We start from the raw sequence: 18,448 nt of genomic DNA on the forward strand, positions 1-18,448 counted from the left end.
ACTTTAACCTCTCTCTTTCTAGCAGAGATACCTGCAGCATGCAATCATTTACAATCTTCAGTTAATAATTACTTTTTAGATTTAGGTCATTAATACAAAAAAAATTATCAGTAGACGAGACTTAGATTTAGAGACTTTATTTGCCATTTCTGACACAGATTACAGTTCAGTTTTTTCAGTTGATCATGTAAATAGTCTTGTTTGTACAGTAGCAGTGGCATGAAAATAAATATACATAAAAAATACAAAACAGAAACTTAACGCTTCCAAATATGGAAGAAAATGATCTAGAGCTGTGTGCTGCCTTGTTTTTTAGTATGATTATTTTCAGCAGGCTTTAAAATTCTTTTCTGGGGATGCAGAAACCTGAAATATGGAGATTTAAAAAAATGGAGTAAAGATATCATGAGTAATCCGTGCTCAGGTGAAAAGCCTCTCTTAATAATGACTATCAGAGCATAAAGTTGCCTTACACTTTTGATAAAAAGAGATAAAATATTTAATTATTTCAGTGTTAACAATATTTTATTGCACTTTCCAGAACCATCTTATGCAGGAGGCCCGAGGCTCAACAACGCCAGTGCCTACTCCACCCAGCGGGTTCCTCACAGAGTTCATTAAGCTTTTTTCTTTTAATGATATCTTTCTAGAAAAAGGAACCAACAGGTTTAGGGGGAAGAGATATGTAGATACATTATACACGGATCAGGCCGCCTTGGACAGGCACAAGACATTCACAGTTCTTCTCTACATGATGCATAAATACACAGACATTTGTGATCATAGACTCTACAGTTTGTCTGGAGTGTTTGCAATAAAACAGCAATCACTTTTAAGTTAAAATAAGATTGATATACAGTATCCATGTGCTATCATTGATGTGGGGCTGTTATTGCTGGTTGAACTCTTCCTTAGTCCTTTGTAAAGTTTGCAAACAGCAGATATAAACTAATGTAGTCGCTAGATGAAGATGACAAGGAAGTGAAAACCCAAAAATAAATTATATTGCTTTGGATGAAATAAATCTACTTGGATATTTTGATACACTAATCGACATTTAGAAATTATTCATAATCTAGTAAACAGTGAATGTTTGTGGTTAATAAAATATATGTAACTTCTTTTCTTTTTCTACACAGTACAATAAAAGTTCAGTTCATGAGGACAAACGGGTCAAAAATAAAGTCTTAATGAGTCTGTTTGGTCCAAGAAGTACTAGCAGGTGCGTAATATCGAGATACTGTCGTTTCTTTTTTTGTTCAGAGCAGAGATATGAAGCTAAATAAGAGATATACAGCTGTCTAATCCAAAGTTTCTGATGCTTCAAGCAAAATAAGCTTCACTTTTCGTGACCCTTGTTTCCTCGAGTGCAATTGAGCATTCACATGAAGACAAAACACAGTGTGAACATTAAGAAAAACGCAGAGCTTGGACATATGTAGAAATGAAATGAAGGCATCACCTTTAAACGGCTAGCGTTCTCGTCAAAAGTCCAAACAAAAGAAACTGCCTCGATGTTTTTGCTTTTTCCGATAAAGCTGGCTCTGCTGTTGTCGTCCGAACTGCCTTTTGAACTTCAGGCACTTCTCTTCATGTCACTTCACCGGAGCCATCAGAGATGTTTTAGGGCCATGACGTGCATCCATACATGGCACATATGTATTGCAGTTTGATGCCCTACAGACAGGCAGAAGTCTGTAGGGCCAGCTGTGTTGTAACATGAGAGTCCTCCATCTGTACACTGGTCATGCACAAGCTAACTCAAGATCTGACCCTCATCCCTCAGTGTTCTTGTCAGTTAGATCCTCTTATAACGTCCTCCTAGACAAGCCGCTCCAGTTTGGTCCATGTGTCAAAGCAACACAGTCTGGCGCTTTTGTCCTGTTTCCTGCTCATTCTCAGGACAGACAGGAAGAAATGTTGGCGATCACATGAAGGAGTGTTCGGCTGGAGGCCCGTAAGAGAAGCCAGGAAAGGCTCCGGCTGCTTCCTTGACGCTGCTGGTCACAGTCAGCGTGTCTGTGCAAAGAGAGGAGGACACTGGCAGGTGGGTGAACTCAGGGTCAAAGTGTCGCAGGTCCGTGGGACCAGACTGTAACACAAAGATGGGGAAGACGTTAGAAAAATTGCATGTATAATAATGAATTTGCCACTGATATCAGGGTGTTTCATAGCATAAGCACAATGTCCACATTCACTAGATGTATGACTTTCCTTCTATTTCTGACTATTCCATTAACAAAAAGGCTTTGGATTTCCAGCAGATGTCAATAAAGCAGACGCAGTAATATTGTAAATATTGTGTAACTGTTCTTTTTAATGCTTTTGTACAGTTATGGTTAAAGCCGCTCATGCACTTCCAATTAATATTGCATTAATGTAGTTCGCTATAATCGTGAAGTGAAACATGAAAGTGATACTGTGATAGCCTTGTTCTGGGACAACACATCATTCTGATTAAATTATAATGAGTAATACATACCACTGATGGAACAAATGGAGGTGTGATCTTCTTGGCCATCAGGTCCTCCCAGTTGATTGGAGAGAAGAACGAATGGTACTTCAGTTCAAGCTGAAGGAAAAAAGAGAAACTGGATGAGCACAGTGATGGAAAACAAGTGTCACAATCTGTTACAGTCCTGTATGTTAGCCATTCCCAGACTTGAGAGGTCTGTGGCACATTTCAATATGTGAAAATCCTTTTTGGACCACCCAAAACTTTAATAACAGCTTCGATCATCACGCAAGCCTAAGATCAAGTATTTCCTTGTTTTGTGCTTGATTTTGGACGAGTTCGGGTTCAAAAGTAGGTCAGAAAATGAGGAATGATTGTGTAATTATATCAGTTCCAACCCTTTTTTTGACTTGTTCTATTTCTTTCAAAAATGCAAACCCTTAACTGCAACTTTATACTAAATTATACTGTTGAAGATTAATGTTTTTAATTTACAGCAGGTGACTTCTTGCAGCCCAGTTGCAGTACTTGCAAAGGCCACTAGGGGACTGCAACCCACAGTCTGAGAATCAGGGCTCTATGTGATGTGTGCACTTACAAAGTCATCCTTTCCTCCCAGCCTCTTGGTGCGGTCCTTCTGCAAAAGCCCCTCGAGCAGGTCCCTGCCTGCATTCGACACGTTGGGCTTGAGCACCGGAGCCTTGTGCAGGATGTTACTGTACATCTCAGCCGTGTTGCGACTGTAGAATGGAGGCTGTTTCAAAAAAAGAAAGGAGTTGTGTTAATCTTGTATAAACAACCAGGAGATCTAAAAAGGCATAAAGTCACCGGTTTCCACTTACAAGTCCATAGAGCATTTCATAGAGCACCGATCCCAGGCACCACCAGTCGACAGTGCGGTCATACGCCTGCTTCTGGAGAACCTCAGGAGCCAAATACTGAGAAAAAAAACAGAGAAAAGTTCAATGCAAGTCCAACATTATTCCTCAGAAGTCGTACTGAGGTCATACTAATGATGAACAAATGTCTAAAGATGAATCTTTTACCTCAGGCGTCCCACAGAAGGTTGTCGTGGTACCGTTGGGCTCAAGGCCTTCTTTGCAGAGGCCAAAGTCTGTTAGGACAATGTGTCCCTGTGAGTCTAGCAGGATGTTCTCTGGCTTCAGGTCCCTGTCAAAAACAAGACAAAGAAATGTTTACTCTAAATGCATCAGGGCACAGGTTTACACATGTCCACTAGGGGGAGCTGTGGCATCACTCTTTACCTGTACACTATGTGCAGAGAGTGGAGGTAGCCAAGTGCACTTGCAATTTCAGCAGCGTAGAACCTGGCTCTGGGCTCCAGGAAGATTCTCTCTCTCTGGAGATGGTAGAACAGCTGGAGTAGAAAAAAGCAAACATCTGTCAGCATCTGTTTCAAACAAGGTTATATATTCTGTCCTCATTCTGCCATACTGTGGCTTACCTCTCCACCGTTGACGTAGTCCAGCACAAAGTACAGCTTGTCAGTAGTCTGGAAGGAGTAGTGCAGCCCCACCAGGAAGGGATGCTTGATGTTCTTCATCAGCACACTGCGCTCAGCCATGATATGCTTTTGCTGGAGGAGAGAAGATGGATTATAACATGCCGTTTTCATTGCATTTCACATTACCAGCCGAGAGAAAATAGATAGAGGAGGGGTCCTACCTCTTTCTTCTTCAGGATGATTTTCTTCTGTAACACTTTGACAGCGTAGTACTTGGTGGTCTCCTTGTGCCGAGCCAGTAAAACCTGTTTGCCATCAAACATTTGCATTAGTAATGTAGTCGCAGAGATGACCTATATGTGTGGAGGAGAGCAGTTACATAAAAGGCTGCACGCAAGGACAGACTCACCTTTCCAAAGCTGCCTTTTCCAATGATTCTAAGGTAGTCAAAATCACAGGGTTTGATCCTAAAGAAGAGAAAAAGATAGAAAATTTCATTTATAATTTGTTCTCATTTATGTTTGTCAAAATTGTGGCATAGAGATTTCTTTGAAGTATACTTACGGAGTGTCCTCAGCCAGTGAACTTTGAGAATTTAGGCACATCTGAAAGATACAACACGGGGAAGATCACAACAGTGCCACATTTTACAGATAAAATGAGTCAGACTGTGATGAAAGTAAATAGTTTCTGCTTACATCACTATCAGGAAGTTCATTTTCGACCTCCTCATTCTGATTCTCATCAATCTTCAGGAAGTTGTTAACTTCGACACTGAAAACAGAGAGACAAAGACTCATTCATACGGAGGATTCTGACTTCACCTGGTTTTTATTCAGCACAGATGATTGGATTTGAGATTTCTTAAGAGGTTTCTGAAACTGAGAAGCTGAATGGATGTCCTCTGCGTGGGTGCGACTCCAATGACTGTCTGAAACTTCCAGACAGGTCAAGTTCACCAAGGCTTGTCAAAGCTCAACCTGTCTGAGAAAACCTTAAGCTGCTGATCCGCAACGACAGGGTTCAGCCTGCTCTGCAGGACTCAGGGGTCCAGCTCAGATGCCCTCCTGGAGCATCTGGAGAGGTCAGATGCAACACCTGGGGTTTTTTTTGTCTTTTTCCCACCCCACCCCACTCTGACCTGTGTCACGGGCCAAGCCATGTATCATGTAATAATTGAATTACAGGTTTATCCTTGTCAAGGGAACACAGGGGATTTGCTTGAGAGGTGATTATGCAGTGGTGAGATTGTTAGCAAGCCTGTCATGAAAGAACTATTCTTAACTTGGCTTCTTGGACCCAGATTATGCTTTTAACAGAATGTCCTGCTAAACCCAGGTGGCTGATTGGATTGGTCGGGACCTGTGCGCACTAATCATGAATGGGATAGCAGTTAGAAATAAACACTAGAAGCTGACATCCAGGAAGTAACTGGAGCCAAGAGAGATGTTCTTTGTGCCCTCACTTAAAGGTCAATTTTCAAAACCAAAAGCTTACACTTCCAACCATCTCTATTTGTTTATTTTATTTTAAAATGTGAATACTCACTGTTGGCAGATATGTGGAGTAGACACCAGCTTCTGGATGAAGTCATTCAGACCCATTTTTCTCTCCTTGATGAAAGCTGCAGAAAAAGAGGGAACCCCTTTATGTTAGTATGATCCAATCGTGAATCGTGATCCAAACAATTCTCTCTCATTAGAGAGAAAAAAAAAATCTGTGTTTGAGTCCTAATCCGCAATTTGTGAGTTTTAAATATCGCATTTCCAGTGTAGGCTTGCGTGTAGTGTGTATAGACCTCTTATGTTGCGGGCTTATAGGTTATGCAACCACTTGGGTCATGCATTTTCCATCACAAATCCTTATTACAACACAAATAACCCGATTTGACATATTTATTCAGATTTCCATACCGCTTTCGCTTATGTCCAGGTTTGAATTTTCCACCATTTAAATGCAGAACAAAATAAATAAAAAACAATCTTTTCAATTAATTAATTTACATCTGATTTTTATTACTAAAAATTATTTAAAAGACAGGCGTAATTTGTTGTAATTTACAGCTTGATTTAGTGATGGATATTTGGGTAGCGTTGTAAAAACAAGTGTCATTTTTTAGGCTCACCAGTGAGAACAGCTACAATTCCCCTCATTTTGCAGTAAGTTAGATCACATCCAGCTTCAGTCACGGCCATGTTCAGCGATAAATAAATATCCAAAAGTTTAAAAATATGAAGCAAAAAGATGCAGTGATATTTCCTCTGTGGTCCTGGTCCTCTAACCGTTAGCTACCGTTGGTTTTTTATGTGGCATCAAACGCGCAGACTGAACTCCAATCGTCCGCGCTCCGCTCTGAACTGCCGCTGCTCGAGCCAGCCAATGTAGCTTATAGGGGGACCACGTGGTATCAGGAGGTGACGCCCCGTTTTCGTCACCGTCGTCTCCACGGCAACAGTCTCGTGACGTCACGGGATTCCGCTGCAGCCATATTCTGCCTGCAGGAGGCGAGGTGGGGAGAATGACGAGAGAGCCCACCGCATAGGAGGAGGAGGAAGAGGAGGAGGTGGGTGAAAGCACCCCCTACCACACTCCCACCACCAGCACCTCCTCCTCCAACCCCCCCTCCTTATTTTCTCTCAATGGAAAATCTCCAAACTGGCTGTTAGCACCACAGGCACAAAAGGGATTATCGCCAGTTATTATGGAGAAGGAGAAGGAGAGGAAGAAGTGCAATCCCAGGAATGGTCTTGTGAAATCATGTGGCAGCAGCTCCCGTTTTCCCCCTGCTGCAACGCTTTCATCTTCTGAGGGTATGCAGAAATGTATGTCACGACTGCTGCATTTCACCCTCAGCCTGCAACAGCTGCAGTGCGTGATCCCAATAACCAACAAAAAGGTGATGAAGCCATAAAGTGCACAGGGGAAAAAAGAAGGAAAAATACTGCATGGCTGCAGACAGTCTTCTATTTAAAGCAAAGAAGTTTCCAGAAATCTCCCTGCTTCTCTCGTTCTAAGTAATTCACTCCAAGTAAAAAGTGTAGCCACGACCTTGCTCACGGCACACACACAAGGTTGGAGTTATGAAGGTGACTTTGCACGATAATTATATAAATTCAGAGAAATAACATTTGACATCATGATCATCTGAGCTTAAGCAGTGATGGGTCCAGCTATCACAGATGTGGTCCACTAACCCTGTTATATAATTACATAACCGTGCCATAATGCAGATGGGTATACACGGCCCAGCAAGGAAGGTGAGTGCATGCAAATTTTCCAGGAAGTGTTGACATTAATAGGTATCTGCTGATTGAAAGTGTCATTTAATCTCTCACTGAGTGATAGCAATGATGTTGCAATGCAAAACAGCATTTATTCAATGGCAGCAGGGCTTATGTTTGCAAAGCTGCACCTGAATGAGACTTCCAGAACAATGTCCTTTGGTCAGACAAGATCAAAGTGGAGATGTAAGGCACTAATGCACAGCACCATATTTGGTGAAAACAAAACACCTCATACAAGCTGTGGAGTATGGCGGTGGAGAGGTGATGATTTGGGCTTGTTTTAAAGCCACAGGACTTGGGAACCTTCCAGTCATCCAGTTGACCACAAACTCCTTGGAATACCAAAGTATTCTTGAGGCCATCTGTCTGTCAATTGAAACACGGATGAAATTGGATCATGCAACTGGGGAAAATCAAAACAAAATTAGTGAAAAAGAAAAGACTTAACGTGATGCAATGATCCCGTCAAAGTCCAGACCTTAATCTGACTGAAGTGCTGCAGTGGGAGCTGTGCATAAATGAATGCCTGCAGACCTCAATGAGCTGAAGTAGAGTGGGCTAAAATTCCTCCACAACAACGTGAGAGACTGATAAAGTCATACAGAAAAATGCAAATGTGCACTGTAGCTCCGGGCTTTGAATGGAAATGCATAGCTGAGGCGGGCATTAAACGTTGTTGTTTTTAACCTGCCACTGCAAAGTCTGTGTGACGTCCGATTCCACCCACGTGAGAGTAAAAAGCGTAATTGTGCAGTGAATTCACAGTATGTGAGTGGGTGTAATGTGTGCAGGAAGCCCCTAACTAAACCGCACTGAGTATTTTCAGTACTGCGAACGTGTCTCATGAGGCCATCTCCTGTTGTATTGGTGTGTAAAAATGACTTTACTTCTACTTGAGTGACATTTCCAACGTGAGGAGTAGTTTACACTCTGGTACTGATTAACACCACGAGATGTAAGTCGTCATCGATGGTAGTCAAGCATATGAACCTTGGATCCAATCAGAATATAATTCGTGGCTTTTGAACTAATCATTGCTGTTAACACCAAAAACATCCCTTTCTCTTACCAAATGAAATAACCCTGAGATGTGTTAGCTCTCACAGGGTAATCTGCAAATTAGTATTTATTAGAAAATACTGATTAAATATCCTTTTTCAATTTCCTGCAGTCCAAGTGGACCACTTGGTTTTTTTATTATCAAAAAAATAACAACCTAAACCATCAAGCTTTCAGTTTTGAACAGTAAATATTGAGCATATTCACAGAAAATTGACTAAAACTATGATTTTATGATCAGAATTTAAAATTTTCCTTTGATTAACTGTTCACTTTATAGGCTGCTGACTTGTACTTCACTTTAAGACTAAGCGCTTACTTCCCCTCAGCTGTGATAAACATCTGTTTCGGTAAGATTAGGATTCATTCAGCTGAGATGTGTCAGTGGGAAACTCCTCTGTTTTTGTCCCTTTTGACAATGTGACAGTCATGCACCATTTAAAGGAAGTGAGACTCCTCAGGACCAGTTCATGTATTAAGAGAAAAGGGAAGTGGGGTGCTTTATTTGAAGGGGCCCAAATAGAAAGTAGCTCAGAGCCTGCTGGCAGTATGACAGATCAAACCCTGGATGGCTACCTAAGCAAACACACACAGCTCAGCTTCGGTTCTGTTTACACACAGAAACACAGTGGATCTGATTACGGGACACCAACACCTCTCCCTGGCTTGGAATGATGGGGTTCCCCTCCCCTCGTGTAGACTTTCTGTGAATTATTCAAGTATATTATTTCATCATCGCTCTGCAAGGATTCGTATGACCGAGTTTCTTTCTGTCTCTCCACCAGCGTTACCTTCTGTCACATGACAGATTAATCAGGTTTTATTTAGCACTTTCACACAGGCTGCCCTGCTTTCCATCACTCTGTCCAATCGTGTGATTGATGCTGAGCAGACAGGCAAAATTTCCACTCGCTGACAAGGAGTCGTGTGAGGCACCTGCCAGCCGTTCCACTAAAAGGCTTTCCAGCTCTCACGGGGTGGCATCGACGATAACTTCCCAGCCTCAGCGTGGTACTGCTTTTGTCAAATTGGCTTGTGCGCTGCATCAAACACCTGCCCCAGTTTGAGCCTCACATGAGACAAAATGAAACCAGATCTTTAGGGTAGAGGCCGAGTAGTAACTGAAACTCATTTAAAGGTACTCGAACGAAGGTAACTAAATAAAATATGACTTTGAGCATAACCTTTTTGAACTCTATTCTTAGTGCTTCGCAAAGAGATAAAAGGTGTAATTTCTTAAAGGTGCTGCATGTCAGAAAGTTATTTTGAGTGATATAACCATTCAGGCCCGTATCTGGTGTGGTGATCCTCTGTGTCATTCAGCTGACTTTCCAGAGATCAGGGCTGGAAGGTTAATTGAGTTTTTATTTAATTTGATGATTTTCACTTCCAGAAAACCTCAAATAATGGAGGTAATTCACCGGAACGTCATATGCTCCTTTTCCAGTCATAAGTCTGCAAAATCCTTCCTGCCCCACAAATCTGTATGTTCTCATTCCCAGCCCAACCCTCCCTCTCTCTCACTTTGTCACTCTCTCTTATTGGCACCTGCCTGACCTATGAGCCACCACCGATCCTCGGTGAGGCCTAGGTTGGTGCTGGCCATCCACCCGCCATCTTCTATCAAAAAATGTTGTCTAATTGTCTTTGAGTTTGTGGTCCTTGCTGATGAAAAGATGAATATTCTTTTGTAATTTCTTAGTTTTTTTCTCATATTGTAAACAGTGTTGCACTTTTGCCCCGCCTCTAAAAGCTCATAATCACTCTTTAGTTTAGTTGCAGCCAAGAAGACTAAAAGAGAGCCTTCAGTCAATAAGATCATGAGGAATGAAAACTCAAGCTTTCTGTAGCTGAAGGCTTATAATGGTTGCCTTTGTCTCCGGATTGCTCAAGCGCTCTCATCCAGTGCACTTGCAGAGGCTATCATACAGGTCACACAAGACACAAAGTTTGGTGTTGCCAAGGAGACCTATTCACCTCCATCTATAGACTTCCCATGTTGATAGTCGGTCAGCAGGGACGGGCTATTGTTCTTGCAAAATGGATTTTGCAGTCAAAAACCCTCCTTAGAACTAAGAAGTCATTGTTGAGTTCCTTAAATGCATGAAAAGACTTTAAAGTTCATATCCAATTGTGTTGAATAATCCAGATCACAGTATTTTAGCTTGTGCTGAGGTCTCAAAATAAAGCTCTTGCAAACAGCTTCTGTAAAGTTATATATATTCAGATTAAACATCTCAGAACATCAAAGGAGGTGTGAGTATCGGTGAGTTCAGGGGACACATTTAGTCCAGTTATTTCAGAAATAAGAGCAGGACTGTAAGAACTGAAGTCGAACAAAGCTAAAAAGCTGGAAATATGACATTAGATGAGAGTTTCAGGGAGTTTCATGGATAAAGGAGAAACTGTGTGTAGTTTTCTGTATCCTGACAGATGAGTAGTTAAAATAGTCAAAAAGGAAGTGAACCCGAGACAGGCTTGGAGTTCGAGACGCTAATAGAACAAAGGGTAACTCAGAAAGTCCTTATTTCACTCTTACAGTTACATCTGACTGACAATTCAAGACCTCAGAGCTTCTAAACTATGTAAATATTTGTGAATATCGTGTCATTTAAAGAAATTTAAACCATCACAAAACATGGGATATTTTCCATCCACATGTTTGCAGTAGGCTCCAAGGACTCTGCCTTTTAAACAGCTAAATTTAAAGTTATTATTGTGTCAATGCAAGATAAAATGTAAATATAATTATGACCCACTGAGTTAACATACTTGTGTTGAATAAAAATTGCAGTACATTTAAGCCTCTACATTGGAAACATTTTTCTGTTTTGAATATATCTCTGAATTTTTGAAATGTTGTACGAGCCAAACAAGCAAACAAACATCAATCAGTCCAGAAAATCATTAAAAATATATTTCAGTGCTTCAAATATAATAGTAAGGTTCAACCTGGACTCTCGGCTGGCTGCTTACTACCAGAGTAGTGGGTAGGAGGCAGCAGAAGGTGGATGAATGAGTCATAGAGGCAAACAGGTCCTTGGTGACCACCCATAGCGCTGGCAGGAAGGCTAATGAGGATGGAGAACCCAAATTACAATCGCTGACCAGCTCTGAAGAGCAATCATGGCCTTGTGTTATTCACACCCACGCAGTCATGGCAGCCTTGGCACTCAGTTGAAAACAGATCTCTGCTAAAATCTCTTCTCTCCTCCTCCAGTTCCTCTTTTCTGTGTCATCTGCATCATTCTGGCACCTAGTATTACTCACACAGAGACCCGCAGAGAGCCAGACCGGAGGTGGTGGTCGAGCCCGACTGCGTCGCAGTGCAGCCCCCGGGCCCCTGCGAGTGGGAGCAGATTTTGGCTGATAAATCTGGAGTTAGAATTACTCGCTCTTTGTTTCGCGTTTGAATTCCCGGGCAGTAGATGAGAAGTGTTTTTTATTTTTCTACCCTCCACGGGGGATTAGACAGCTGCTCATGCGCCTGCTTCATCAGTTAAAAAAGAGAAATGTTTGCTCTCTTTTGCGATGACTCAGACACACAAACTGTTCCATAATACATTACTTTAATTTGCTGCCAAGCAAGTAGGAAGATCCAGCCTATTTGGAGCTGCAAAGCCTCTATTAATTTCCATAATGTGACTGCGGTTATTGCTGTAATTACTATAATGATAGCAGAAAGACTTTTTCCATTATGTTCTCTCTTCTAACATGTGTTTTCTCACATGTTAGAAACTCAATTTAGAAAGAAAAAAAGGAAGCAGACAGAAATAAAGACCCAGGAGCCATTTTCATTCAGACCACCAGACTGTCATTCACTAACTACAGCATCTGTGTGAGCCAAACATCATGAATCAGTGGCTGGTGGTGACTTCCGTTACTGTACGCAGTTCCCTTTTCTCTGTTTTTGCCCTGGATCATAATAATATGAAACATATTTCATATAAAAAGCAGCCACGTTTCTAAAGAAGCTCTCAGCTCAGTTTGGCCAGTGAAGGGTAACGTCTCTAGGATACCCCAGAAACAAATAAAGCTTACTCACTGCCGTGGTATTCATTTGATCCAGTTTATGATCAGTGGTTTATGGCTTTGTAACTCTACTCATGAGGTCAGTTATTCATTTGGAAGATATCTAGTGGAAATCAATCGAATCCTCGATGAAACCAAAGCAATTAATTAAGTGAGTGAAGTGATTTAGATGGTGACGTTGGTCAGCGTCAGGCATTTGAAATGGTGCCAAGACATGGATAATCTGAAAACAGTGTCTGTGTGACTGCATATGTTTGCTTTACAAATTTACTGAGCAGCTGACATTAAAGGACTTTCCAGATGAACTTGCATGTAGGCAAACTAAAGCTTGATTGGTTTTATTTATTCAACAGAACAATTTTCAGTTACCTAAGAGCTTCTTTAAGATCAATCCAGTCTGCTCTAAGCCTCCTAAAGATGCCTTTATATCAAACAAATTCTCACTGAGATGATCGAAACCACAAAGAGGGAAGTAAAAATTAGTGGCAGGCTGTACAATACTTATTTTTTTTACCAAAATACCAAACAGAGTTGTTCCGTATGTTAAAAAGATTTTCAGATTAACCATCAGGCAACGACAAAGCAGGTTGGATGAGTTTAGGGAACACAGTGCTGTCATTAAAGAGATAAGAGCAGGACCGTCTAAGTCTTTAGACGACTGATCTTAGCTGAAAGTTGGAAATTAAATTACACTGACATTAGATGAGAGCTTCAGGGAGTTTTATGGATGCAGGTAAAACCAGATGGTTTTCAATTATGTGACAGCTACTTAAAGACTGATCCAATTACCTGCTCTAACTCTGCTAAAGATGCCTGTAAATCAAGCAAATTCTCACAGAGCCGATCTAAAGCACACCGAGGGAAGTAAAATTTAGTGTCTGGCTTTGAAAATGGTTTTCAAAACACTATTAAATAGTTTGCACCCCGCTGCTTTAAAATGCCGTTTGAAGTAGTGAGAATAGCATTATTCTAATATGTGACCCCTTCACTGTGTCCAAACAGCAAGCCTTTCTGAAGACGATGACAAAGTCATAGAGAGCCCAGTAGTAACTGGTTGTGTTTCTGCGACTAAAGAAACTGTGTGCCGTGACACAATGACACACTGCACTACAACTCAAAGCTGACTGTCTGACCCCACGAGATAAATTATGCTGGACGATCGTTTGAATGTTTAAGAAAACAACGAGCATCCTCCTGGTCACACTCCTGACCCGTTACACCTTCTTCTCCCTCTGGATTGGACCCTGTGGATTCTTTTATTGAAAACTCAAGGTTGTAGTCTGATTCTCAGCTCTGAGAGAGTTTCAATCTCTTATAGGGACCATTTTTGGTCACATCTGGAACATCCAGGTTTTATAACAATGGAAGCTTTGAGAAAATATCTGTATTGAATATTCTGTCCTACTAGGTTCTTTCCAGATGTAACAAATGGTGCCTAACAGCAGCTTTGAAGCACACCTGTTAACACAATACATCTCATTTGTTTAGCTTGAACACAAACCAAAGGGGGATTTCCTGGACTGTGTATTTTTTTATGATAGTGATGTCATAGTCATAAATTTCATGTCTCTTGTCTTCATGTTGTTGCAGATAAACAACAAGTTGAGGTTTTCTGTATGATGTGAGATCATAACTTACATTTTTATAGTTTGCTTTTGCGTTGATTAAACAGAGAAATGTAGTGTGTTATTGAGGGAGCTTTAGAGGCGCTTACAGGCAGATTTTATTACCTTTTGCCAGAGGCCTTCTGTCTCCTCTTTTTCTAGTCTTTATGCCAAACTAAACTAACCATCTGCCGCTTGCAGCTTCTTACATTACATCCAACTCTTAGGGGAAAAAAAGGGTCTATTTTCTTATCCCTTTAAGGTTTAATAACTGTGTGGGCCCCAAACTGTTTTTCAGGCTATCACAAAACACCTGAATCATCTGATCCTTGGTCCGAGTTACAAAACCAAGGCCCAGCAGCAGCTTTTATCCTCTCAGGTGACAAATGAGATGAGATGTACGGCTGTTGCAGAGAGAAGGTGAGAGACTCTGATGTGGGCATCGTGAAAATAAACCAGATAATGTGCGAAGTTATACAGAAGAGTGCTATACAGTGTCTTTGAATTGTTCATCTAATATCTTATGTAACTAGAGACCGTGACGTCAAAGCACTCCGAGGGAATGATAAAGGAGCAGAGATACGACGACTTAATAAGGAGTCAAAAAAGATAGAACGGTGATTGAAAAAGCAGGGAGGACAGTATTTAGATGACTGAGCTGTAAAAGTTGCTTGTCTCATGGTGCATCCCCCCCTCTCTCTGCTGTGCTGCTGAGAGACTGCACATTTTTCCCCAGATACTCTGAGACAGTGAATTAAAGGAGCACCTACCTATGAAGGATTTCTTGCCGGTCTTCATGTCCTCCTAAGTGTTTGATTAGATGTGATATCAGGAGAGAGTCTCTGATGAATGGCTGTCTGTCTGCTGCAGAGCGCCCAGGTGATTGAGAGAGATGCAGTGCTCCTGTAAATATTCCTCCCTCTCCGTATCTGTCTACTTGTCAACGGCTCCCACTGCAGCTGTGCTCACAAAAGTCATTGATTCACAGACAAATAACTTTCAGCGCTGCACTTCCCTCTTCTCTCTGCCTCTTGTGCTGTTTCTTCCTCTTATCGCACAGCCTGCAAACAGCTGTAACCAAAGATCTGTGACGCACCTTCCTTTCCTCTCCCTCTACACGCATCCCCAACTCTAACCTCACCTCCTCCACCCTCGGCTGTTCTTTTATCTACCTGAAGAGCATCGAACAACACAAAGGCAGGTGTCTGGTTACAGCTCCCGTGAGGACGGGAGTCCCGCCGGAGGGGAAACCAGTCTCCATGACATGGGAACCACCTGAGGAATACAGAGCGAGGACAGAGAGGGGTTTAAACTTGCTTTTAATTGGCCACCACTGCAGGAGTGATGTATTCACTCCCCATCAGCCTCCTCTGCCTCTGTCACTTACTGCCTCTCAGGATTTTGGGGGATAAAAAGACCTGGTTAGTCACACTGACAGCCATGATTGTTTTGTTAGCCTTGAGCTCTAGGTTATCATCACAAACAATGAGTGCTGTGTGGTGAGGAGTGAAGCATGTGGGGGTTGAGATACAGCAGCAACAACAGCATCACTGATGAGTAACACTGTTTCTCTGTCAGTAAAGTGCTGCGGTGAATTATGATTTGCTTTGGGAGGAGTGAGCTGCAGTCATACTGTAATAAATTTACACTCAACAAATCTCTTACTTTGGATCATTTAAGAAAGCGTTGCAGTTCAGTGAGCGTAACTGCTGCTAATTTTAAAAAACAAACAAACATCATGATAGAAATATGAGTACTAACAAACTAAAGTTGGTTTTAGCTTAAGGTGATCACATTCTGGTGAGCTAAAGAAGGTAATGGAAGAGTAAGAAAATGAAGAAGTGTGGTTTTATTAGTGTCTTTATGTGCCTGGATCCAATTCTATGTATTCAAACGAGTCCTGCTAAGATTAGATTATGTTTCAGTTCGACCTGCAGTATCAAAATGCAAAATGCAAAGTACAAGACAGAAGTAAACCCATATGGAAAAGATATATATAAATCTTAAAAAGTTTTTATCTGTCTTGTATGAAACTTGTATGAAAAGCATACAAGAGTGAAAACACATATAAGATCCCTTGAAAAATGATATAATGAAACTTGTATGTTTTGTATACTTACTAAAAAAAAATATGAAAGTAATGAGAAAGTGGCCACTTTCATGAGTAAATGATATATGTTTTTACTATTTCTTTTCCATATGGGAATACACGTGGGTGAAAAAATAAAGTAAAAAACTTGCACTGTGTGTCTCCTAAACTCTCCTAGATGGATGAAATGGTATAATTCCCAAAACACACTGATTTGTTTGAATCTTGTCTGAGATGCTTTGGGAAAATCCTGCAAAGGTGCCAACAAACAAATGGGCGACTGTAAAGGTCACGGCATATCATTTGATTCTCATTAAGAACATCAACCGACATTGTGTTGTCTCTTCTCATTTTCTGACCACTGTTTTCGTTTTACTTAAAAAAAAAATGTATTTTTCAGTATAACATACATGACAAACACGCGTGTATGCAGTTAACATATCACTATAAACAGGTTCCTTAAACTTACAGCTCAGGAGCTCAGTTAACAAACAAGCTTATGAACACAGTGATTCTCTTGTTTCGTAAGACTAAGGAGGCCCCAGGGGGTTAATTTGTCACCTGTTTCTAGAAGCTACTTTGAATGGAGCTGCAGACCTGGGACTTACAGATAGTTTGTCACAAATACAAAGAGACCTGGAGGTTAACCTACTTGTGACTTTTTTCTTGGGAGAAAAAATTGGCAAAAGTAAATTGATTCAGGATGAACAACAGCCAGACATCAGTTTCCTTTTGTATTTACATGCAGCTGATATTTCATCAGTGTGATCTCATATCTATTGATTCGTGTCAATGTGTAATAAAGCTGGAAGTTTTTCCAGTTTTATAGGGCACAGAAACCCACATTTGCCAGAAGGAGGGGTCGATGACAAAAGAGATGACAGTTCATGTTCCAGTGGAAATGATCATTTTTACATTTTCTTTGGTATTATTTGTACTTCTCTTCGATTTAAACACCAAAACTTCTCGGTTAGGTTAAATTTTAGGCAATAAAACTTCTTGGTTTGGTTTAAGGAAAGAAAAGTGTTGCAGACATTCAAGCACATTCGTTTCAGAGTGCTTGTGTTTGTCATGTGACAGCTGGTGCCTATGCTAATGAGTGAATACACTGCTTTGTTGTTGCTTTTTTACATTCTGCTGTGAGATTGGGCTGAAAATGTATTCAGGTGGAGTCCAGGGTACTGTAGCAGTGTTCTCCTGCAAAGAGATTTGACTGCAGCAAGTTGGAAGGAACGCTAAGCTGGCTTAACCTGGAAAATACACGGTTTATCCTGTTAGTTATACGGTGCAGAGGAAGGAAAACTGTAATTATTATTAAGTGAGATTACTAGAGGTATGGAGAAAGAGCTTCTTCTCTCTGATTCTGACACAAAAATCCTCATGCATATCAAATGTTACTTTTTGATACCCCCTCTGAGAAACTGTCGAAACCTTCACAGTCAGGAGGCGGGAGCGTGACGACTGTGTGAAAACAATCTGCATCGCTGTTAAGAAGAACAACCGCCGTCCAAAAACGAGGCTTAAATGAAGTTGCATATTTATTATGTGACACATTTCGCAGCTCGCTCATTCTGCCTCTAATGATACAGAACAGAAAGCATCTGATGCACAGATTCGTGCCCTGTTGCTGAACTCGACTTCACGCAAACAAAAACTTCACCCACCACCAGCTGATGAGCGACATTTAAATTTCAAAGCCATGAGAGGTCGGAGAAAGTTTACAAATGTTTGCATTCAAATTATGCTCAAAAGAGAGAAGTGAGCTTTGCCTGACTCGTTTTATATCCACCGCCCTCTGCTCGAATGAATGCACTTTGCCAACAAACATATTTTCTCAGCCTGCTCATCACCTCCACAACATAGTTCACAGGGAAAGTGAAAATAAATACAGACTGGTATCATGTAGCTTGAGAAAAGGCCACATGGATGGTTTCTTTGAAGACAAAGTCTCAGCCTGAATGCTTCATGATAATAAGTCTGAAATCGAGAATCATCACCAACACAGCGATTTGTGACTGGACAGATTCGCGTGTAATTTCTATTAGGGCAGAGTGTGAGCAGAGGAAGCATAACGATATGAGTCAGTGAAGGAAAAGGCTGATTATGTGGCTGGATGTCAGACATGTGACTGTTTGTCACGGACAATCTTTGCTTTCATTGTCGAGGAGTCAAGTGTTTCACCAATGAGGAAAACAAAAGGTTGTTGTTTACTTGACTTTTCCAGAAAGACAGTATGATTTTCTGTTTTTGCTTGACTGGAAAACTCCATCAACACGGTCAAGTGTTTTTAATGGTTTTGTGGATTTGTGGGTTGTGGCATGGTTGGCAGTGCTGTCACAGTAAGAAGGTCTGGGAGTTGAACCCTCCAGCTGGTTATGAGGAGTCTCTCCCTGTGCCTGCGAGGGCTCTCCGCAGGGGCTCCAGCTTCCTCCCACAGTCCAAAGCTATCCAAGTTAGGTT

The 18,448-nt window shown here is 41.2% G+C and overlaps 1 protein-coding gene across 2 annotated transcripts; it reads right to left on the reverse strand.

Annotated features, from left to right (window-relative positions):
* Positions 1–121: 121 nt before the first annotated feature.
* Positions 122–15,012, reverse strand: LOC146682708 (serine/threonine-protein kinase Sgk1). Of its 2 annotated transcripts, none has more exons than XM_085446902.1 (13): positions 14,670–15,012; positions 5,469–5,544; positions 4,619–4,694; positions 4,485–4,525; positions 4,330–4,387; positions 4,142–4,225; positions 3,921–4,052; positions 3,721–3,833; positions 3,502–3,625; positions 3,298–3,393; positions 3,054–3,209; positions 2,483–2,572; positions 122–2,092 (listed from the first exon to the last, which is right to left on the reverse strand). In XM_085446902.1, exons 1-13 carry the CDS (start codon positions 14,695–14,697, stop codon positions 1,928–1,930), a joined length of 1,239 nt encoding a protein of 412 aa, XP_085303028.1. In that variant the 5' UTR covers positions 14,698–15,012; the 3' UTR covers positions 122–1,927. The 2 variants fall into 2 exon arrangements, with proteins under 2 accessions (XP_085303028.1, XP_085303027.1); XM_085446901.1 differs by lacking the exon at positions 14,670–15,012 and adding an exon at positions 6,046–6,303.
* Between the last annotated feature and the right edge of the window lie 3,436 nt (positions 15,013–18,448).

The sequence above is a fragment of the Copadichromis virginalis genome, linkage group LG22 (genome assembly GCF_057382275.1).
Source record: "Copadichromis virginalis isolate Kocher_CV1m ecotype Utaka linkage group LG22, C_Virginalis_male_GT1.1, whole genome shotgun sequence".
NCBI classification, from domain to species: domain Eukaryota; kingdom Metazoa; phylum Chordata; class Actinopteri; order Cichliformes; family Cichlidae; genus Copadichromis; species Copadichromis virginalis.